Raw genomic sequence first — 25,331 nt, 5'->3', positions numbered from 1 at the left:
TACTTATTGGCTGATATGACTGCTAGATTCAGGTCACTAGGAACACGATTGAAGCTCTCATGCTTTCCAATTCTTCGTCCTGTAGAACTTCGTGAATTTTTTTTCATCGAGTTTTTCTTCTACAGACTGTGATGCCGATTGTTTACTAAGTCATATTCATTTTGAATTTTTTAATCACTACTGATAATTCTTTCAGTATCCACTTCTAATTTAATTGACAGCCCAGTTTAGAGTGTGTGTCAATCTCAATCTGGTGATTGGTGTGTAAACTTGTGGTTTGCGGTTGGTGTAAGAAATACAGTTAAATAGATTTCTTGATATTTTTCTTTTAAAATTCCTTTAATAGCTAAAGTCCACATGATTACAGTCTATTTCTTGGAACGTCAGTTGTTGACAAATACGCATGAAAGTTACAATTCACATGACTGCTTCACAGTGTTTGTGGGATATGATTTGAATACCTGTGAATTTATCACTGAGGCAGGTTTGTCACTGGTTCCTACTGTCACTGCAGCACCAAGATCACAGCTCCGAGATATCGCTATCCCTGCCTGATATGGTGGCAACTGATGTACGTACATGTGACAGCTGCAAGTGAGAAGGTTAACTTGAAGGTCAACATAACTGGGATCTAATTAAGAGAAAGTATACATGCCCACATTTCACGATGACAGTTCAGAGCGTGTTTTTTTCTTCTCAGTATTGACGCTGCTCTAATCAGTGTTGTTGATATAATACATGGCACTGACATATCAATTCAATTTGCAGAAAAGCCATAAACATAAACATCTGTTGGCTTATGAGAAGCATGGGTATTCCTCGTGGTTTGTTCAGAGATAAGTAGATGGCAGTGGTACTGAGCATATCTACAAACAGGAAACGAGCCAGTCAGCAAGAATCAGCTGAACACAAAAATCACATTATGACAAATCGGTGTTATTTATCACAGTGATTTTTCTGGAGCTTTCACAGTTCAGGCTGGTATTCATAGTCGACAGTTTATATCACCACTTTGCAAAGTGACACTTTTGACGAAAGTGGCTCTTTCATATTAGTGGCATTCATAGACGATTTAAGAAGTGCACTTCACAAAGTGTCACTTTACGCCAGCAAAGTGTAGAGTTACAATTTGGTTGGTAAAACAAGTCCCACAATGCCTTTCAAAACAAGTGAACAAACAATAACAAATTAATGACGTATAACCTACAAATTACAATGCTTGTGATTTGAATTGGAAGCCTATTCATTGCGCGAGGAAGAAAATATATATTTAAAGCTGTTTTATTTCAGTTTCTATTTTTTGTTGCTGATAGTTTAGATTAATTCAGTCAGTTCAGGTATATAACATTTTATTAAATAGAAAGTGATACTGCTGGTGAAATTAGGTTAGGTTTTGTACAGTACATAACTGATCCATTAATTTATATAGTTAGATTAGGTTCTGTACATATCTTTTTCATTGATTTATGTCGCTAAGTTAGATTTTGTATGTATCCGTTCCACTGATTTATACAGTTCGGTTAGATTTTTGTAGCCTACATATCTTTTATTAGTTTATATAGTTAGGTTAAGTTGGACTGAGTAGGTTAAGTTTTGTGTGTGTGTATATATATATATATATATATATATATATATATATATATATATATATATATATATATATATATAATCATTAAATTAATATCGTTAGGTTAGGTTTTATACGTATCTGCTTCATTGATATATCGTGTTATTTCCGTTATTTTCATTTTTGTCTTTTTCGTGAATAGTGAATAGAACTAAAAAAAGAATGAGATAAACACATTACTGGTATTATTATTATTATTATTATTATTACTACTACTACTACTACTACTACTACTACTACTACTACTACTACTACTACTACTACCATTTTCTCTCTCTCGTTTCCATTATTGCCTGCTCTTCAGGAATATTTTGAATGCCAAATGTTTCTACAATGCAAAACAAAATAGGCCTAATAGTATGAGATCTCTTTTCATGGTGAGGTTATGACTGCACATGAACTAGAGACAGTAGATGTATTGCTTACCGGCGTGAAAATATATATTACCGGTATCAAAACAGTAATGATTATAACATCATGATAAATCTTATCTCAAAATACAGGTAGTCAACAAAAATCAAAATCATTTTAAACCCAATATAATTATGGAATCTGCTTAGAAGGCAGGCACGTGAGGTCTCTCAATGCTAATTTAAGATAATTATGCCTTCATTAGATTGAAGTTAGTTTAATATTATTTAAGTTAAAAAATTCGTTTCAGTAATAAAAAAATAGGTTATTTAGGCATATCTACCTACATATCACTTCATCGAATTGAGGTTATAAATATACGAATGTTACTACAGAAATACCTGAACTATAATATTATATATATTAATGTATGGTACATATCTGTAGCATAGAATTTTAATGCAGTTAATAACTATATTATTGGAGGCACTGGCAAACGTCTATTATTCGTTTTTGTCAACCAGTCATCGAAAATATAAGCAATCTCAATAAGTTTCTTTATCAAATCGGAACAGTTTTTTTTTTAATTCTATATCATTATAAAATTCCACGGGATTGTCTTTAGGCCTATCTCTAATTTGTACATTGTCCACTAATTGTGCCATCTCTTCCGCACGTTCTAATAATTCGACAACTTCCAAGACGTCCGCCATTTTTCTACAAAGTGCCACTTTGGGCTCAAAGTGTGGTCGGAACTACACTTTTATCCAAAGTGTTCCTTTGCACCAAAGTGTCGACTGTGCAACGGAAAAGTGATACTTTGCGTCTTCCAAAGGACACTTTAATCGAAAGTGTCGACTATGAATACCAGCCTCAGAGTTGTGACAGCAAAACCCCTCCTCTGCTTCAGAGTTCCTTTGCCATTCTCTTCCACTCTGCAGTAGCAACCTAACACTGTTACGTGAGGAGGACCATTTAATAATTTCATAGAGTTCAAACTCCCGCAGTAAACCAACAGACAGGATTGGGAACAATAACATCGAAATAGACTGTGGAAAAAGCAAAGGCCATAAGTGAAGTAACTAAATGTAATAATCAGCGGAAAAGTTCTTCTGAATATTCACAAATGAGGTTATTTATTCTGTTCTTTGCACTTTGAAAATTGTTTTCCTCGGATTTTCAAATCCTTTTAGATTGGTACTAATTTTCATTCGTTTAGTTTAGTCATGTTGTTAGTATAAATCCAGAAATATCTGAAATAGTTTCAAACTACCTAACGAAAATATTTCCATCGCTAATTTTATCGTAACAGTTTGATCGGTTGTCAACTTAGTCTTCTTGAACCCTATTCACCTGTGACCATCTCTTAATATGATTCGAGTATCAATGTTATTTACTCTTAGAATTGACAAAAATTTTGTTTTCATGGTTTTTAAATTCATTTGAATTCTACACAAACAATGCTTGAATTGTTTCTGAATTAAGTGTGATTTAATCAAGTCTGCTGCAGTTAAGTTCCCACCCATTGATTGTTCAACTATTATTGTCTATAGTTTCTTTTTACGAAATCTTTTGCAGGAGGAGGCATGTGAGATGAATAAAATGCAGGAGGAGGTCAAACTGGAAGTAACGGCAGAAGAGGATGAAATCTTCACTGAGGGGTGAGTGAAGTGTGTGAACCCTTACTTCGTTGTAGGTTTCATTATTTATTTAAATAATAATGACGGAGAATGGAAATGGTAATTAGTTTCAACATGATTGTTGTTCAAATGAAGAACTCAGTATTATGAATTGCGATGTCTACAGCCTAAGGCTGTGGTGCATCCAGAGAAATGAGGGGCCTAATGTGGGGGATGAAACTCTTATCTTTAACACCTACTTCTGATACAAATAAAATTATTTCGTTGCTAATTTGCCCACTATGTAAACAGTCCTTCTTGCGCGCACCTATACTCTTTCTCTCTTTAATCGCAAGAGTTGTGGGTGGCAACAGTGCATAAGTACACATATGATTGCGTATTACTATGATGTACCGAAGTACATATGTTTCCAAGCAAGATTTCTGCATTACCATACGGTGAAGAATGGTTAGAACAGAGAAAAATTCTCTGTGGCACCGCGACTCGAACCCGGGTTTTCAGCTCTGCGTGCTGATGATTTATCCATTAAGTCACACTGGATAATGTGTAGAAAATGTTATATCTGTAAGTCATTTAATGTGTAATGTATATAATTCGCATGAATACAAAATGTCGTGGAAAATGATAGGATGTCCATGAATGATTTTTATAGAAAAGATACATTTTAAACTAGAAGAAGTCCCGGATTTTAGGAAAATATTGAAAATGTAACTAAGTTTTAATGCTGTAGTTTTTTTTTTTTTACCGTTTTAAAAGTTTTAGTGTGGTTTTTATTTATTTGTTTAAATCCCGTCTCGCATGTCAATATTTGGTAGCGCTTATAGAAGTGAACAACTTTTTAACAAATGAATCTCAACAAGAATAGGCGAAGACTATATTCCAGAGATTCTCACATAGAGTCCATTATGAGGATAGTTTCCAGCAAGAGTGACATTGGAAGAATTATTTCTTGAGAAGGATTTAGAAGATTGAAGCTTCCACATATAAGCAAAAACCAGGATGTTTGTATATTTATTAAAAAAAAGAAAGAGAGATTTGAATTATTGTAATTTTTATTTTGAAAAATTCGTCAGTATGTCAATCAAGTTTTAAAAGGGTATGACGATGTACGTTAGTGCGCAGTTATTCATGAATGGGGAGTATATAATAATATTTCAATTTGTTTGTGTTATATCGTGAAATAATTTTTATTAAGAATTATTGTTAAGTATGCCTCCATTAATATTATTTGACGACATATAAATTTTCTAAATAAATGATCCTAGTAGCGGTATGTATAGGTTAGTAAACTTGTGAGACATATACACTATTGCAGTAACACATTCCCTGTACAATGTGCATGCCTGACTAACGATTTCTCTTACATCCACGGTGCTCACTCAAACCACAGCGCTTACAAAGTGCAATCTGATAGACAGCAGTTCGTAATCTTGCCCGTGTCCTTGACTTCCCTGGTTTACATTAACATGATTGTCTGGCAGAAACATACCCTAATCTATCTGTAGTTAAGTCATGCAACAATGCAGCTGGTCACAGCCTGCCGAATGTTGACACCTCCCATCGCTACAGGAATAAGCGAATACAAATGTGTGTCACGTGGCCTCCCAGAATTATCTTGGCACAGCTATAGATCTGAGCGACCACTCACTTAATTTGTAAAAGCGATTTCAGAACTGTTATATTTTATTTATGTTAGAAACAAACGGTAGGCTTTGAGTAAATCACATTGAACAATTTTGATGTGTTAGTAAGCATGATGATTGAGATATTCCGATAGTCAGTATAATGTAATATAATCTAATAATATTTTATTTAGAGTTCAGTCTAATTGACATATCATAGTTTAAAATCAATAACACTTACAAATGTAAACGATCATTGCATATTATAAAATTGAAATGCAAACGTTTTCGTCCTTGGGCATCATCAGGCATTTGACTCATAATATCTTATACAATTTTTACCATATCTTTGCTGTGCAATGTGTACCAGGTAAATTGATATTTACAATCTTGTGTATATTAACAAAACAACTATTTACATGCTTAATTCTATGGTGAATGACAATCTAAAATTTTAAATGAATACAGATATTAAAATTATATGTGATAAAATTGTAACTAAGATGTTGTATTGATCTTATATTTCTTAATTATAAAATTATGATCATTAGAATAACATATGAAAACATTATATGATTCCTCTTAAACTTCATAATAGGCCAATATACTTTGGTTAGTTGAGTGTATGTAGTGCGAGCATTGATCTTACTGATTTGGCAATCCATCAATGGGGGTGTCCATTATTTACGTTCTTATATACTGCACTAGGTTATATGTATTGACCTTTTTCGTATTTATATTAAAATCAATTTGAAGGACTGGGTTTATAGGGAATTGGGCTAACATAGTTGCAATGCATCTTGTTGAATGGATTTCCAAATCAGTGAGATCAATGCTCGCACTACATACACTCAACTAACCGAAGTATATTGGCCTGTTATGAAGTTTAAGAGGAATCATATGTTTCCATATGTTATTCTAATGATCATAATTTTATAACTAAGAAATATAATATCAATACAGAATCTTAGTTACAATTTTATCACAAATAATTTTAATATCTCTATTCATTTAAAATTTTAGAGTGTCATTTACCATAGAATTAAGCATGTAAATAGTTGTTTTGTTAATATACACAAGATTGTAAATACCAATTTACCTGGTACACATTGCACAGCAAAGATATGGTAAAAATTGTATCAGATATTATGAGTCAAATGCCTGATGATGCCCAAGGGCGTAAATGTTTGCATTTCAATTTTATAATATGCAATGATCATTTACATTTGTAAGTGCTATTGATTTTAAACTGTGATATGTCAATTAGACTGAACTCTCAATAAAATTATTAGATTATAATTTTGATGTTTGCTGGGATTCATACCGGAATTTTACTTGAAAAAGAGAAAATATATTGCATGCACTTCATTAATTACTTTCCATGTCAAAGATCCACATTTTAAACAAAAATAAAACATTCAAACACAAATATAGTAGCCATCCCTCATTACTTAAATGCATCAGAAGTAGACTACTGGTGTAGTCGATGTAAGAAGTGATGAAATTGTAACACTGATTAAGTTATCAGGGACATCGGGAGCAGAGTATTATATTCCGAGATATCAAGAAGGTTACTTCGTACCATGTTCATCCTCCTCCAGTCTTGACACTGAATTGCTAACTATTGATGTTTCTCTTCAGTGTGTTACTCAAATTTCTGAAAATCTATTTGCATATTTACCAGCTCCAAGGGAGCTATATTTAATATAATCATATATGTCCCAAACCTATATGCGCATAGAATTATTCCAATTCAGAAACAACTAAGTAAACTAAAAAAAAAACTCCAAAAGGAGATAACATTTCAATGATACCTAGTCATTGTGGCATACCTGTCGAAAGTCGATAATATTGCAAAACACCGATTTCACCTTTCTGATAATCCTACTTGTCTGTGGTGTAATAATCATGATGAAGCTCTGGAACACATTCTTCTATACGTCCATCCATAAACCACAAAAGAAGTAAATTAAAATCATCAGTACCAGTTGCAGAAGACACAGCCCTGCAGTATATATTGACTACACCCCACCTCTGGCTACTAGCAACATGCATCTATAATGAACACCGATCAAATTACTCATTTCTGATGAAAAACAAGACTTGAAAACATTACAGTGGACTATAGTGGACTTTACGTTGTCAGCAAACAGCTCGGTATGTTAAGAGGATTGATTGATTGATTGATGTTATCAGGTTGAGGTTTTTGCTGAGGTGTTCTCTCAACCCATTAAGAGCAAATGCTAGGTAACTTTCTGCTGTACTCATCTCGCTGGCATTTTCACCTTCATCTCACTCACATGCTAGATAACCATAACTGTTGGTAAAACATCGTAAAACAACCAACTAAAAATTATTTATGAGAATTAACATAAGTAGAATTGTATACTTGCAAATTGTTTTCCGCATTACTTATTATTTATTGACTATAATATTACAGAGCACAAGTCCAGCATGTCATGTTACGAGAAACATGATGTTAAAGTTATTAATCCATAAATTAATTCTAGAGAGTATTTGAAAACTCTGTTTGTCATTGTAATTACATTTTAGACTTAATCTTAAACTGTGATTATGGTGAAATGTAGTAAGAATTATTTTATCATTAGTTTTCTTCCTGAAGTAGAACAGTTTGTGGACTTGATCTATTTGTGGTCTGAAAATTTAGAGCTTCTGTGTCATAGCTCTAACAAAACAATACAAACATCAACAACACTAGTATAACCGACCTGGGTGGCGTAGTTGGTATAGCGCTAGTCTTCTATTTTCGAGGTTTCGGGTTCGATCCTGGAGCAGGTCGATGGCATTTAAGTGTGCGTAAATGCGACAGGCTCATGTCAGTAGATTTAGTGGCATATAAAAGAACTCCTGCTGGACAAAATTCCAGCACACGGCGATACTGATACAAACAGTTTGCGAGCATTGTTAAATAAAACATAACCTTTAACACTAGTATACATGTAATTATTATTATTTTATTACTAACATTTTAATTGTTATTATTTATTTCACAATAAGTACAAAACAGAAACATACAGAAGGTAAGGATGTTTATGACATTGTGAACATGTTGATATTCATCAATTTCATCTTCATAGTCAAATGTAGAAGCACATGATAACCTTGTACATTCTGAAAGACATGGTAGGCGTTTGTAAAAACCTTGGAATAGAGCAGAATGTAGGACAACAAATCAGCCTCTGTTACGTCACGTCTTCTGGGATAGAGTCCATTTTGCTTAATATTATGTAAAGTAGCCAGTGAGCAACTAGGAAATTTATTTTCCAAATTTAGAGACAGGTATCAATAAGACAATTATTCAATGAACGCTCAGTGGGGTTTTCCCTGTTGTTGCTGGATCCCCAAGTGATTCAGTCGATAAGAAGCCATCTGTTTTCATGATGATTACTTCAAATGCTGGTGCTTTGCATTTTAACAGTCCCAATATGTCAAACCATTTCTGTGTCGAGTAAATGAACTCCTTTTTCTTACTATATTTGTCAATAATAGCAAAATCGCCATCCTTTTGGTTGATAAGAATGACCAGACACCAAAAATTTGTGATCAATGGTTTTTTACTACCATGTCAGGATTTTTTGTCAACTTTATAAGTGATAGAGCCATTTTTACATTCCGATTTTGGCCTGTGCATGAGTCAGAATGCAGAACACTATTTTCATAAATCGAAGCATGTGTTTGCATATGTTTTATTAAACATGATGGCAAATGAACTGTAGTAGCCGTATTTCCCTACTTTAAGTAAATGTAACTTTCAATTAAGAATAACAGTGCACACCTTATCAATAATGGACTTGGTTTCCTTGTGCTTTGTAAACAGTTGAGAGTTGACTCCAAGGATGCAGCCAATGCTGCCATTAGTGGTCATAATATGAACTATGGACTTGGTCTGTAGTAGCCCTGAAAAGTATTCACTTTTATATAGTGTAATTCATGCAAACCCTTAAAATGTCAAAGAGTGGACTTGTGTCCACTTGTGGTCTGTACTATCCATATATTTCCGTTTAATGTAATTTTCTTTTGTGATTTATTCAGCTTTCGTCTTTATTGCTCGAACTAAGAGCACATTTTCTTCACAGCATTGGAATGCCTTCTTCCAGCTACAGTATTACAGACGCTGAGTGCCTGCAGACAGATGGGAAGAAATTCAAATGTGATGTTTGTGGAAAGTGGTTTTTCGACTCGGCAAGGCTCAAAGTACATCATATGTTACACAAGCGCAAGAGACCGTTGATTAGCGATGTTTGTGTAAATGATTTTTTGGATTTGGCTCATCTGAAAACAGACACAAACGTACACTCAGAGGTCAAGCCATTCACTTGTGATATATGTGGAAAGAAGTTTTTGCAATCGAGTCATTTGAAGCAGCATGCAGTCGTTCACAGCGGTGAAAAGCCTTTCAGTTGTGATATATGTGGGAAGAAGTTTTCCCAAGCTAGTAGTTTAAAGAAGCATGCACTTGTCCACACTGGTGAGAAAGCATTCGGTTGTGATTTATGTGGAAAGAAATTCTCGCAATCTATTCATCAGAAAAGGCATGCGCTCGTACACACAGGGGAGAAGGCATTCAGTTGTGATATATGTGGAAAGAAATTTTCGCAATCGATTCATTTGAAACGGCATGAAGTCGTACACACAGGTGACAAGCCTTTCAGTTGTGTTATATGCGGAAAGAAATTTTCGCAAACTAACAGTTTAAAAAAACATGCACTCGTACACACTGGCGAGAAGGCATTCAGTTGTTTTGTATGTGGAAAGAAATTCTCACAATCTATTCATCGGAAAAAGCATGAACGCGTACACACGGGCGAGAAGGCATTCAGTTGTGATATATGTGGAAAGAAAGTTTCGGATTCTAGTAGTTTAAAACGGCATGCACTCCTACACGTCAATGAGAAGCCTTTCAGCTGTGATATATGTGGAAAGAAATTTTTGCAATCTAATAATCTTAAAAAACATGCATTGATACACGCGGGCGAGAAGCCTTTGAGTTGTAATATATGAGAAAAAGTTTTTCGTAACCTACCAATCAGGAAAACCATGAACACTTACACAAACGAGTGAAGCCATTCAGTTTTAGTGTATGTGGAAAGTAGTTTTCGGTATCGAGTGATCTAAACGGCTTGCATGTGTACATACACGAGAGCCATTCAGTTTTGAGATACGAGGAATTAAATTTTCGCAATCTAGTAATCAGAAGAAGTATGAACGTGCACACATAGCCTCAAGCTGTGAAATTGCAATGTTTGTAGGAATTGTGAAATTTCAAGGAAGCATTTACATGGGTGAGGAGCCATTTAAGTGCCAAATGTAAGTAGAGCTCTACGCTCAATCAGGTAGATTAAAAAACCATGCTCGTGTACATATTTGTTAAAAGCCATGGATGTGTAATTTTGGAGGGAAGTTTTTTTGTTTGTAATTACTTAAAAAAAAAAAGCTTGCACTTGTCCATAGGCGAGAAGCCAATATCTTGTTGATTTTCCTCTTTCCCTGGATCAATGGATTTTTGTACTATGTTGCGGGTTGACCACTGAGTTACGCATAACCAGCAGTCGATTTAAGCTTGCACTGCACTAATGAAAATTACTGGAACACAGTCTAGAGAGATCATATCAGAGGGTGTTCATAGTAAGTGCAGTTATGCGCCAAGTGACATATTTGTATCCAAACAATTGACGCTATACTTATCTCTCCCAATCAATTTTTTTCCGGGGGGGGAGGGGGTTTCGATCTAGCCTACTAACAAGGACAGGACACGCTCTGTATGTCACCGAATTAAATCAGATTTTGTGACATGAAAGTACAAGAGACACTGTTTAAAGTCATACCTGGTATGGGTGGCTACTATTTATGACATACTTCTGTTAGGTGCCTAATAGGGAAGCATTAGACTCTAGAGGATGTTTAAAAAATACGGGCATAATTTCAGGTATGTATTTCCCACATGTAGACAATCAAAATAATTCATTACAACATATGTCCGGAAATGCTTTATTTCCGAGTTATGGCCTTCACAACATTGAAATTCACCAGAACGTTTTTCTTTCCGCAGGTCGTTGCCGTCAAAGGAGTCATTAAGAGGGCACTCTGACAGTTCATTCCGAGGCGAAGGTTACATTCAGTGTTGTGTAGGCATTAGACTGTGCGACATGTATTCAAATCAAGAGCTGGCAGAGATACACTTCATGTACGGTAAGGCGGACGGCAATGCTGCGCTGGCTCGTCATTTGTACCAGGAGAGGTACCCACAGCGACAATGTCCAGATCGGAAGACATTTGTACGTCTCCATTACCGTCTGTGCGAGTATGGAAAATTTAACTCTCCTGGTTTGGGAAGGGGACGACCAAGATCTACAACTCCAGAAGTACAGGAGGAGATTCTGGAGGCTGTGAACATGACTCCTATTAGCACACGAAGGGTAGCGTTGCAAGTCAATGTTCCTCATACGACTGTCTGGAGACTGTTGAAAGAGTATCATTTGCAACGTGTACAGGCCCTGTCACCAGCAGATTACCCTGCACGAGTTAGGTTCTGTCAGTGGTTCTTGCAGCAGTGTGGTGTAAATCCGAACTTTCCTGCCTCAGTACGTATTATTTACAGATGAAGCACAGTTCACACGAGATGGCATAACAAATTTCCACAATCAGCATGTATGGGCGTATGAAAACCCACGTGCAACTGTTCCATCTCATCACCAGGTGCGGTTCTCCTTCAACATGAGGGCCAGTATCATTGGTGATTGATTAGTTGGCCCCATGTACTTGTAAACAGACTTACGGGGCAGGCGTACACAAACTTCCTGGAAAACACTCCATTGATCAATCGTCAACACATTCACTTCTTGCATGATGGCGCTCCTGCACACTTCAGTTGTACGGCTCGCCGGTACTTGGATCAAAGGTTTCCTGATCAATGGATAGGTAGAGGTGGCCCAATTGCTTGGCCTCCACGCTCACCTGATCTGTACCCTCTCGATTTCTACTTGTGGGGCCATTTAAAATCATTGGTTTATTCGTCTCCGGTGCCTGATTTGGAATCCCTTCGGAATCGAATTGTGGCATGTTCTGAGAACATACGCAATACTCCTGGAGTTTGGGATCGTGTTCGCAGGTCAATGAGACATCGATGTGAGGTCTGTATTCGAGCAGGAGGTGGACATTTTGCACATCTTCTGTAATGACAACGACCTGCGGAAAGAAAAAACGTTCCAGTGAATTTCAATGTTGTGAAGGCCATAACTCGGAAATGAACCATTTCCGGACACATGTTGTAATGAACTATTTTGATTGTCTACATGTGGGAAATACATACCTGAAATTATGCCTCATATTTTTTAAACACCCTTATAACGGCGTAGCTCATGTGGTTGGATGCTGAGTTGTCATCCAGGCAACCCGAGTTCGAATTCTAATGCCTTCTAATTTTTTAGAGCTTGATATTATTATTATTATTATTATTATTATTATTATTATTATTATTTTAATTCACATTCAGTTGTCAGTTCCTATATTCAAAGCCATGTTGAAATATGCGTGGTATGGATCAAAATTGATAAACGAACGAGAAGTGTTTGTGAATGTGAAGGATATCTGTTTCGCAGCAGAAGTGTGGAAAAATGTGTGTGACTGTGGACAACCTTCTTTCATTTGCTGTGTATAGTGCAGGAAATATGTATGTTTTGTGTGTTTTTATGACATAATAATGAATCGGGTACAAAATGAAATGGAATAGCTGCTACAGAAATAGAACACGCCAGTGACACATCTTACCTTCCTACGTGAGCAGTATTTCATTGTTTATCCTTTACAATACAATGTTAGTTAATTAGTAATTTGTTTAAAACATGATGAAGCATTCAATACATTGAGAAATATGACATAGGTATGTAAATAGTTAACTGTGATCACAATATTAATCATTATTAAAAAGAAAAAAATATAGGACCAGTTAAGATTCGAACTTAACATCCAACCATATGGGCTACGCTGTTACATAGTCTAATGCTTCCCTATTAGGCACCTAACGGAAGTATGTGTCACACACAATAGCCAATATTTTCAAAACGAGGGGTCATTGGCCACCCATACCAGGTATGACTTTAAACAGTACTTCTTGTACTTTCATGTCACACAATCTTATTTCATTTGGTGATATACAGAGCGTGTCCTCTCCTTGTAAGTGGTGCTAATTCTGCCTCGATTGTCGAGGTTCTGAATAATCTCGACATTGAAATTTCTTAAATGAGGCAATTGCGGACGGACAATACAAATGTCATAACACGTATTAACAATGACGTTTATCAAATTTTGAAGAAAATATAATCTTTGTATTAGTTAGCTATCCTTTGGGGGGGGAGGGGTTGCGTAAAACCAGCTAGGTTTTAAGATCAGACAGGTTTTTAAAGCTTTTTAAGTTGGCAACCCTGCATTTATTGGCAGTAGTAAAGCTGTACGACTTTTAGGACCATGTTTGATTAGACTTGTGTTACTGCGGAGAACAACGAATAGTACTGACAGAAAACGTGATTTACGTTGCTGCAAAAGATTTGTAAACAAAGTTTATCGTGTGCTAGGCACAAGCTCTACATTCAACTGTAGTTTTCATCAGGTATCACAGTTTGTCTGAAAGTATCTCATGTACATATTGCCAGGAAGATTCTTGTTAGATGAGAACTACATTTATTTAATATAAAACTATTAAATTCAACATGCATTTTAGCAATTCTGGAGTTTTTATCGTGAAACATTATTCTCATTCTATATTAATATTCATTTACTGCATTCAACTGATCAGATACATGATATGGGTCATGTCAAAAGTAACATAATTACTAAGTTACAACAGAATTAAAATACAACGTAGTACATTAACTAAACTACAACATACGAAATTTCAATTTAATTATAAATAATTTCAATATTATAACAAATAACAATGACAAGAACAGATATAACACTTTACAAACAAATCACATTTCATTTAGCAGTTTGGAGTCAATTTCGATCAAAGCTTTCTTCATGAGAAGGCATCCTTCTCGAAGTCAGGATCTGGAAAAGAGGAAGTAAAATTTTTGAAGTAAGGCGTTCTTTTTCTATTCAGTTATGACAATTTTCAATAAATTCGTTCTTCTTCTTCTTCTTCTCCCTTCAAGGTTTAGGTGATATCACCTGTTCCGGTCTCTATCGTCCAGCCACCTCTTGCGAGGTCTACCCAGATCCCTTTTCCCGATCGGGCGATAATTCATTATCTTCTTTGGTAGCCTATTCTCTGCCATTCTGTCAACATGATCTTTCCATTTTGTTTTATTTTCTTCTACCATGTCGTGTACTGAGAAAATATTGAGATCTGATCTTATTGTTTCATTTTTTATTTTATCGGCTTTAGTGCATCTTCTTACGTATCTCATAAATTTCATCTCTGCTGATTGTATACGTGATTCTTCTTTTTTTGTTATTGTCCATGATTCAGAGCCATATATAAGAGTAGGTACAGCCATAACTTTATAAAATTTCATTTGAGTTTCTTTTCTCGCTTTTCTTCCTAAAGTTCTTCCAGTTGTTCCACATATCATCTGAAATCTATTAACTTTCTTCTCAATATCTTTCTCATAATTAAAACTAATATCACATCCTAGATAATTGAAGTGGGATACTTGTTCTAAAATGTTTCCATTTACTATTATCTTAGATCTAACAGGATTTTTCCCTTTAAAAGCCATTATCTTTGTTTTGTTTGCAGATATAGTTAGATTGTAAAATATTGCGTTTTGGCTTAATCTATACACTGCTCTTTGTAGGTTATCTTCTGTTTCCTGGATAATTATTTGATCATCAGCGTATAGTAAAGTATTTAAAGGTGTGTTAGATTCTATTTTAATCGCAGTCTGTATTTCATCTTTCCACTTCAAAACTAGATCGTCAATATATAAATTAAACAGAGTGGGTGATAAACTGCACCCTTGTCGAACACCTAAATTTGTTAAAATTGCTTCTGACACTTTAAAACCTGAGCTAATAACTATTTTGGTATTTACATATAAACTCTTAACGGCACTAATAAGGTGCTTAGGAAAGCCTCTTATTTCCAGTATTTTCCATAAAAGGGGTCTTTTCACTTTATCGAAAGCTTTTTCATAGTCAATGAATGCTAAGTGGGTTTCCAAACCAAACTCTCGACGTTTTTCAATAATCTGCCTCATTATAAATATATTATCACTAGATGAGCGTCCTTTTCTAAAGCCTGATTGTTCCTCTGATATTACTACATCAGCAATAGCTTGTAATCTTTGATTAAGAATTTTTCCATAGATTTTATATCCTGCATCTAATAAGGTTATTCCTCTATAGTTTCCTGTGTCATTTCTATTACCTTTCTTGAATAGGGAAATAACTTTGGCTGTATTCCATTCCATGGGCACTGAACAATTTTTCCAACACATGTTCAGAAAATGAAGGAAACAGAATTTTAATATCATCCCACCATATTTAATTAGTTCAGCATTAATTCCGTCCAATCCAGTAGCTTTTCTATTTTTTGTTACTTTTAAAGCCGCTTCTAATTCTTTTATGTCTATTTGATCTATAGAACTACTGTCACTTTCTACATAATAATTCTCTTCACAGTTTTCATCATACCATAAGTTTCTGTAGTGTTGTATCCATTGGTGTTCTGTAATAATGTTAATACTTGCAGTATCTTTCTCTGCTTTATTCAAATGTTTCATAAGCTTAAAGGCTACGTTCTGTCTTCCGTGGATGTCATGTTCAATGTTAGCAATAAATCTTTCCCAAGATTCACTATGAGATCTTTTTATCAAATTTTTTGTTTTATTTCTTTTCTGTTTATATATTTCCCAAGCTTCATCCGTTCGTGTTTGTAAGTAGATTTATAAGCATCCTGCTTTTCTTTAATACTATTAGCTATTTCTGTGTTCCATATTTTCAGACCCCTTTTCCGATTTGATGTTTTACTTTTTCCAAGTACCTCATTAGCTATTTTCAATATTGCTGATTTTAACCTACTCCATTCTTCTTCAATATTGTCTTTAGTTTCAACCATTTGCAGTTCACGTGTGAGTCTTTGTTGGTATAAGTTCCTTATACTCTCTTCCTGTAGAAGATGCACCTTAAATTTAAAATTCTGATTTTGAAGTTTCGTTGAACATTTTAGTTTCTTCCATCTTGCCCATATTTCAACCTTTGAAGTAACTAAAAAGTGATCGGAGCTTATATCATTGCCTCTAAATACGTGGGTATCTCGAATTTGGGAAGACATTTTCTTATTGGCTATTACATAATCAATTATTGAGCGTGAGCCCCTTGCATTCCAAGTATATTTATTTATGTCTTTCTTTCGAAAAAAGGTGTTGGTAATTTTAAGCTGATTAAAAGTAGCAAAATCTCGTAGTGTTTTACCATTTTCATTTAAGGTAATTTCACCAAATGCTCCCACTATATTTACTATTGGTACATTTCCTACTCGGGCATTCAAGTCTCCTAATATTAACATGTGATCAGTTTTATTGTATTTATTCACTTGTTTTTGTAATTCTTCATAAAATATTTCAGTATCTTCACGTCTTCCTTCCTCAGGTGCGTATACCCCTATGAGACATAAATGTCCTCTATCGATTTTAAATCTAACAATCACTATTCTTTCATTTATGTAGACATAAGATTCTATCTTTCTTTTCCATTTTTCATCTATTAGGATACCTACTCCACCCACTGCTCGTTGTGTTTGTTCAACTCCACTGTAGATCAAAGTATAGTTCTTTAAGTCTTTTGTTCCTCTCAATTTCTTCTTAGTTTCTGTTATAACGGCAATATTGATATTTCGTTGTTTCAAGTTTTCTATGAGCTCCAGTTCCTTTATATTGAATCCTCCTCTTATATTCCAGGTTCCTACATGTAAAATATCTTTAATACCAGTTCGTTGTCCTTTATTATGGCCTTGTCGTCTTAATTGATTGCTATCCGGCTGATTCCTTAGAGACTTATGAGTTGGTAAGTTTTTACGTGAGTGGGTAACCAGCCCACTGCACAACCTCCGCTCTGGAGGACCGGGTTTTATTTCGGAGTACCTTCTCCTAGGTAGATTGCCTACCAAGGCTAAAGAGATCTACCTTCCCTGAGCTGATCGGTTTTATGGCGCCGAAAACTCGCCAGACACACCTTCACCTTCAGTAAAAGCAGCTCCACCACGTGCAGGTAGGTGATAGGAGTTTAATGGGAAGAGGCTATAAGCCGCAAGCTATGGAGGTATTTTATAGTTTGTAGGAGCTCATCCCCACAAACACCTCAGCAATTCCCAATCTTTAGGAGCCATAAATTCGTTCATACTGTAAAAACGGTTTTTGATTAAAATTTTGTAAAGAGCTTTCTTAAATTTTTTATGTACAGATATTTCTTTAAGATAATTTGCTACACCATTATACATAAGAAGACCAGCATGAACGAAAATGTTTTTATATAGAGTTGTGTTAAAACATTCAACAAAAATATTATCTTTATTTCTTGTATTGTGCTGGTGTGTGTCTGAATTTGTAGGAAAGCTATACAAATTATGTTTGATAAAATTTAAGGTTTCATGAATATAAATACAGGGTAATGACAAGAAATGTATTTTTTTTTTAAGAATGGCCTGCAGCTGGTAGTTTGAGGTACTTGAACCATGGCTCTAATAGCTCTCTTTTGTAGTTTAAATATTTGGATTGCTTTAGGTGAATTACCCCAAAATATTATACCATACTTTAAAATAGAGTGAAAGTATGCAAAGTACTTTGTGCGAGCAGATTCAATAGATGATGCTCTTATTAGTAATCGCAAGGCAAAGCAAATTTTACTTCATTTCTTCCCTAGTTCCTGAAGGTGTACGAACCATTTTAAATGTTCATCTAGCTATATACCAAGAAATTTTGTACTGTAAGAATATTGAATTGTTATTGCCTGTTATTATTCGGTTGAGAAGCTTCTATCATCCAGTCTGCTGTCAAGAAATCTGAAAGTTAGAATTTATAAAACAGTCATATTACCGGTTGTTCTTTATGGTTGTGAAACTTGGACTCTCACTTTGAGAGAGGAACATAGGTTAAGGGTCTTTGAGAATAAGGTGCTTAGGAAAATATTTGGGGCTAAGAGGGATGAAGTTACAGGAGAATGGAGAAAGTTACACAACACAGAACTGCATGCATTGTATTCTTCACCTGACATAATTAGGAACATTAAATCCAGACATTTGAGATGGGCAGGGCATGTAGCATGTATGGACGAATCTAGAAATGCATATAGAGTGTTAGTTGGGAGGCCGGAGGGAAAAAGACCTTTAGGGAGGCCGAGACGTAGATGGGAAGATAATATTAAAATGGATTTGAGGGAGGTGGGATATGATGATAGAGAATGGATTAATCTTGCTCAGGATAGGAACCAATGACGTGCTTATGTGAGGGCGGCAATAAACCTCCGGGTTCCTTAAAAGCCAGTAAGAAAGTAAGGATATTGAATTGTTTCATTTTGATACTTTATGACCGGGCACTCAGAATTATTGTTTTGTGAATGATGAAAAGAAATGGCTATGGGTTCCTACTAATTGATTACCAGTCTGTTTCTCTCAAACCATTCCGCTAGTTGATTTATTGTCCTTTCTATAAGAAAACGCATGGTACTGACATCTTTTCCTGATAAAAAGATACTGGTATCATCTGCAAACAAAAGTTGGTTGTCCATGACTGATGTATGACTCTAAATCTTTTATATAGGCCTATATCAAAAATAGAATTGGTCCAAGAATTGAGCCCTTTGGAACACCATACCCTATACGTTATTTCTCAGACAGATAATTTATTATTTCACCATTTTCTTTACAAGTGATCTCTGTCCTTTTTTCACGGTTTTCCAGGTAAGAAGTAAGCAAACTGTGTGCCAAGCCTCTAATCCAATAAAATTTTTCATTTTTCTAGCAAAATAGTGTGATCGACTAGATCAAATGCTTTTGAAAGGTCTAAAAATAATGCTATTCCTGTTTCTTTCTTGTTAATAGATTCACATACTCTTTTTAAAAAGTTTATATTTGCCGTATTAGTTGATTTACCTTTATAAAATCCATGTTGGTTTTCAACAATTATATTATGTTGGGTTAAAAATGATACAAGCCTCTTGTGCATAACCTTTCCAGTTATCCTAGAAAAAACAGAGAGTAAGGAAATTGGTCTATAATTTTGAACTTCCAGCTGTGGTCCTTTTTTATATAGGCCTAAGTATTTCACTTTTGCCATTTTTAAACTATCTGGGAAGTAGCCTGTTGACAGTGAAAGATTTGCTATGAAAGTTATAGGAGTAACTATAGTTAGGAAATATTTTTTGATAATAAAATCTGAAAACCCATTGATGCCAGCTGCTTTTATTCCCAAATTGTTTAATAATTTCCATAATTTCTGTTTCATTAGTAGGATTTAGGAATATGCTATTACAATTATCCTTGTGTTTTGTTATATTATTGTTTTTAATCTCTGTACTGTTACCCAGAATAGTTTCTGCAATACCTACATAATAATCGTTAAATATATTTGCTATTTTATTGGGGTCACATATTTCTCCACCATCACATTTTAGTTTGATATTTTTTATATCATTACTATTTTGTCCCAGTTCATCTTTAATAACTTTCCACTTAGCTTTTGATTTGTGAATGAAACCCTACTTGATTTATTAAATATATACAAAATATATATTGAGTTACTTACATGGTATCTCTCTTGTCGGAGCTGACGCCATTACGATCCTGCCTTCGACTTATTGCTTCCTTAGACTCTGACTGTATCACTGTCTTCTCACCATCACTTTTTATGTTCTCTTATCGGTTTCCCGGCTGGGGTACCACGCACACTATCCAACAGGTGAGATGGGCTTTACACTCCTTTTGATGCTACGTGCTTGAAGATGTTGTCTTAATCAAACATCTTGTTCTTCTTCACTACATCTACCCATGTAGAAGTACTTTGTTCGTCTTCCTTAACCACACTACTATGTGCAGGTTTATCGTCGGATGTTTTAACGTTAATAGATGAATCATCATTAGAGCAGTGCAAAGGGAGCAGTTTTTCGACACACTGGCAACAGGGCAAGGGTTGTAAATTCACCTTGTATACCTGCAGAGGTCTGACTCTGCAGTACACAGGATAGCTGCAAGCAGTCGGTACAGCGTAGTAAAGCAAACGTCAGTACTAAAGAAACATAAGAACAGTTCGGATCTAGTGTTACGATGTATAAGCCGGAGCAAATTCGTTCGGCAAATTTTAAGAGACTTAATTCCGAATATGGTGATATTTTTGTTAATTGATTCAAGCATAAAACAACTGGAATACATTGAATCGATTTACAGGTTTATTCCTGATTGCATAACAGCTTTAGAAAAGTCTGGTACAAAATTGGTTGATCAGATTTCCCTAGTGCGAAATATCTGGAAGAAAGTGACTCAAGTAGACGATAAAATTGGTAAAATAATATCTGCGAAAATAACAAATAAGTTGAAAAAAAATGGTGGATATTATAAACGCTGAAAGATTAGTGACAGTATTTCTGGAGATAAGGATTTCTTTGAAAAACTAACAGAAGTTGAAAAAAATGTTGTACAGGATTTTACGTATGCCCCAGTTGTTTCAACAGACGTAGAAAGAAGCTTTTCCACCCACATATAAGGCCAGGCTATCAGATAGACGACAATCGTTTTCTGTTAATAACTACAAATGACATTTGTTGTGCATTGTAACAATATTTGGAAGAAATCTGATAATGTATCACATGTGCATTAATAAATCACACTCATTGCAAAGAGAAGGAAAAACAAAAAACAATTGTTCAAGTGCTTTTGCGAATAGAATATCATGAACCCGTTACAAATAAACAGTGATTTTGTTTGCGTACTGTATGAAATCATACATGTATACAGTATTGTAAGTTTTATTAGTTACAACAATGTAATTTATTCGTCACAACAATAATTCCTTTCTACAATTCACCTTAAACGCTCTCGTCAACAATTGGATCTTCACTCAACAAAGTATTCGTTATAGCACTCCACCGACGACAATGACAGTTTACTTGGATTATTACGCACAACAATGAACTGTTAATCTTAACTAATATTTACAAAGCACTATTTACAAATCAGAACTACCAGTTCTCAGTTCACAGTTCTTCTATCTCAGTCACTCGAGTTCACAGTATCTCGAACCACAGACCTTCAGAGACAGTTCACTGTACTCGAACTCGGGTCCCTCCAACTGCGGTCCACTGCACTCGAACTCAGGTCCCTCCAACTGCGGTCCACTGCACTCGAACTCAGGCCTTCGGATGCTGACGCAGATGCGGACGCACACTCGAGTCGAACTCTGGCTTGCTTGCTCTGGCTTACTCACTGACGGAATAACTGAAAACTCTCCTCTAGTTCGCTGGCGCTTCTTCTTTTATAGCAAAATCATAGTTGCGAGAACCTTCTACAGGTGTGTAGAGAATTATCTGGATATCTCCACTTCGACGCATTTTCTGGAAGGGTCGAGAAGGTCCATTCCTCCTTACTCCGCATGCAGCAGTTGCGCGTGCACTCTCCCCTCGTCGCGTGGGCCTTTCCTTTTCCCCTCGTCGCGCCGTCCCTCATGCTTCATGAAGCCCGCGCGATATGCTCTCTCTCGCGGGACGCTGGTCGTGAGTTCGAATCTCACGTCGCTGTCACAGTATATTATTTGTTTAGGATGAAATGGTTAATTAGTTTTGTAATTTTGAAATCTTACTAAAGTATCTGTAGGAAATTAATTGTAGAAACGTTAGAGAACTGTGTCATTTCTATTGTGTCGTCTGTACGTCAACACATCGTGTACATGACCGTCGCTTGTACACAGGGAACACGCCGACTAACATCGGAACCCTTGCTATGATGCCAAATTGTCATGTGCTCCGTCTGCACCGCTCTAATCATCATTAATCACATTAATTTTAGACACTGCACTAACTTCATTAATCTTATCACTATTCACCTTCACATAAGTATGCTGCACTGCACTGTCCTTCGTAGACATACAAATTATACTAGATTTCTCCTTCAGTAGTAGCCTCGTCATAAGTGCCATTTGACACATCATAATTTCAATTTTATCACGCAATTCTTGAATTATTCGATCCTTCTGCTGAAATAGGTAACTAATTATACGCACGTCAACTTTGCCATTTTCATCAGCCATTGCATTAATGGCTTCTGCTTTGATTATTCATTCTTTAATCCTTAATCATTACTGGAATGTTATGTATAATAGTAAAAATTGTCAAATAATAATCAAGATATTTACATATAAGCCTACAAAATATGTTGATTCTATTTGATTCTGTATTATTGGAATGTCACGTAAAATGCTAGGGCTACTAATATCCAAACAATATACAAAATATTAGCTGACCGATTAGTAGCTAATCCGATTGCTGGATATACATTATTAACATTACTATAGTAGGGAGCAAAGATATTGGCGGGTCGTACATAGCACATTTTTGCACGTACCACCCCCTCTCTTCTGACCTGTCCATGGGGATGACTGGCTGACAGTGTATCGATGCGTTCGGTGTAGTTGCTTGCAAGCCAATCGTTGTGTATTGAGAGAGTATATAGTCATCGTAGCTGTTGTTTGTTCACTGTGTACATATTCAAACAGTATTTTTCAATACTAACAGTGGAATTAATTGCTTCTGTGTCTAGTTGAGCGACATGTCTAGAAAGGGAGCGGATACGCGGAGCCAAGCGAAAAGAATCATTTATAGTGTTTATGAATACTTAAAAAACTTAAAACATGTGAGGACATTAACAGTGTTATATCTGCAACTCAGAAAGCTACTGCAGATGCATGTGGAGTTTCTGAGCGTACAGTTCAAAGAATTTGTGCAGAAGCTAAATCAGCAGGAGAAACAATAAATATGGAAGTGCCAGGGCTATCTTTCTCTTCCCCCAAGAAGAATGTACCACATACGAAGGTAGTCACTGAAGTTGATGATTTCGAGAAGGAGGTGGTTTGTAGGAGTTCAAGAGTTCTACGAGAAAGGATTATATCCCACCAGAGGTAAGGTAACGGAAATCATGAAACAAAAAACCAACTTTACCGGTTCAAAATGGTCGATGGGCAGAATTCTGAAAGATCTTGGTTACCGTTACAAGAAGTGCAACGATGGTAGACGCTTTTTAATGCAGAGAAACGACATAGTAGCATTGAGAATATCATTTTTGAGAAAAATGCACTTAATTAGAGAGGAGGTACCACCACGACCAGTCATTTATGTAGATGAAACGTGGATTAATCAGAATCATTCCAGGCAGTACATTTGGCAAAATTCCACCTCAACAGGTGGACTTAAGGTGCCTGTTGGGAAAGGTTCGCGGCTAATTGTGTGTCATGCAGGTTCAGCACAGCATGGATTTATTAAAGAGGCAAGGCTTGTATTTCAGGCAAAGAATTCCGGGGACTACCACGACCAGATGAATGCCACAGTGTTTACAGAATGGTTTGTACATCTACTGGAAAGTTTAGAAGAAGGTAGTGTCATTGTGATGGACAATGCGAGTTACCATTCTGCGTTAGTGGAGAAACTTCCTTCTTCGAACTCCAGAAAGGCAGACATTGTGTCATGGCTTACGACTAAAAACATTCCTCACGATCCTTCTCATACAGTTCCTGAATTGTTGCATATAGTGAATCAGCATAAGTCCATGTATAGGATGTATGAAATTGATCAGATCGCATTAAATATGGGACATGAAGTAGTAAGGCTTCCTCCTTATCACTGTCATTACAATGCGATCGAGTTAATGTGGGCGCAGGTGAAAGGCGAGGTTGCTGAAAAAAACAATACTTTCAAAATTAGTGATGTTAGACGTTTGTTGGACGAAGCATTAGACAAAGCTACAATTGACGACTGGAAAAAGTGTGTTAGACATGCAGAGAAACTACAGGAAGAAGATTACAGGAAAGAGTGTATTCGAGACGTAACTACTCAAAATGTAATCATTAATTTAGAAAGTGACAGTTCTGACGATGACTTCAGTGCAAGTAGTGAAAGTGAAGATATGTGAAGTGACTAATTTCAAAATGTAGGCTACTAAATGAAATGGTTTCCTTATTTTCAGTTTTTATTCCATTTCGACATATAATTGTCTTTAATATACCATTTTTATTACATTTGGTGTCAGTAGCTTCGTTTATGGTCTGCCAAAATTGCTTTGGATTATTTTTGTTTTTGTTGAATTTTTCAGAATAATATTTGATTCTCCGATTTCTTATTACATTAGTGAGAATATTAATTCTATATTTTCTGTAATAATTTAATCAAACAATGTTTTGTGGGTCACGTTTAACTTGCTTAGCTAACTTATCCCTAAATCGTATTGATTTAACAATACCTGTGGTAATCTAAGATTTAATTTTTTTGTACTTACTTGAGAATTTGAGAGGGACATGATTAGAATATTTACAAATTAGGCTACAGAGTATTTTATAAAAATTATCGAAACATGTATCTGTGTCTTCATTGTAGAATATAGATTCCCAATTCATATTATTAATATGAGATATTAGGCTTTTATGATTTACCTATATTTAGCTTATAATTGTCCGAAGATTCAGTGGCTTCTCTGCTAATACTGTTATTACTGATTGACAACGAGATCTGTAAATTGGTTAGGTTAACAAGAGTATCATTAATAAGTGTTAATTGAAAATGTGTATAGCGTTGCAATGGGAAATGTCAATATCACTTAAAGACACTACGATTTTTTCCTTAAAATATACATCCATACCATCACATTTATTATACTTATTATTTTTAACAATTTTTTATAACCATTAATATCATAGCCAGAGTCATGATCAAGCCAGGTTTCAGTTAGAACTATAATATCAAAGTAAAAGGAAAAATTAAGTAAAATACAGAGTTGGGGAAAAGTTTTTGTTGATGCTACTAATGTTTAAGTGAAATATTTTAAGATCTGATAGTATATTGGCAATATACACATTGCAGTGAAGTAAATCGTTAAAAACC

The 25,331-nt window shown here is 35.4% G+C and overlaps 1 protein-coding gene across 5 annotated transcripts in view; it reads left to right on the top strand.

Moving 5' to 3' along the window:
- LOC138692702 (oocyte zinc finger protein XlCOF6.1-like) overlaps positions 1 to 25,331 on the top strand; it is a 224,278-nt gene that overhangs the window by 12,768 nt on the left and 186,179 nt on the right. For 3 of the 5 annotated variants that reach the window (XM_069815845.1, XM_069815841.1, XM_069815839.1), the window contains one exon: positions 3,557 to 3,639. In XM_069815845.1, coding sequence (XP_069671946.1) covers positions 3,557 to 3,639 — 83 coding nt within the window. Of the gene's footprint in view, positions 1 to 3,556; positions 3,640 to 9,337; positions 12,333 to 25,331 lie in introns of those variants that run through there. The other 2 variants (XM_069815840.1, XM_069815835.1) reach the window with 1 other exon arrangement.

Source organism: Periplaneta americana, chromosome 17 (assembly GCF_040183065.1).
Source record: "Periplaneta americana isolate PAMFEO1 chromosome 17, P.americana_PAMFEO1_priV1, whole genome shotgun sequence".
NCBI classification, from domain to species: domain Eukaryota; kingdom Metazoa; phylum Arthropoda; class Insecta; order Blattodea; family Blattidae; genus Periplaneta; species Periplaneta americana.
The sequence above is the reverse complement of the archived record's forward strand: the minus strand, read 5'-3'. Positions and strand labels throughout refer to the sequence as shown.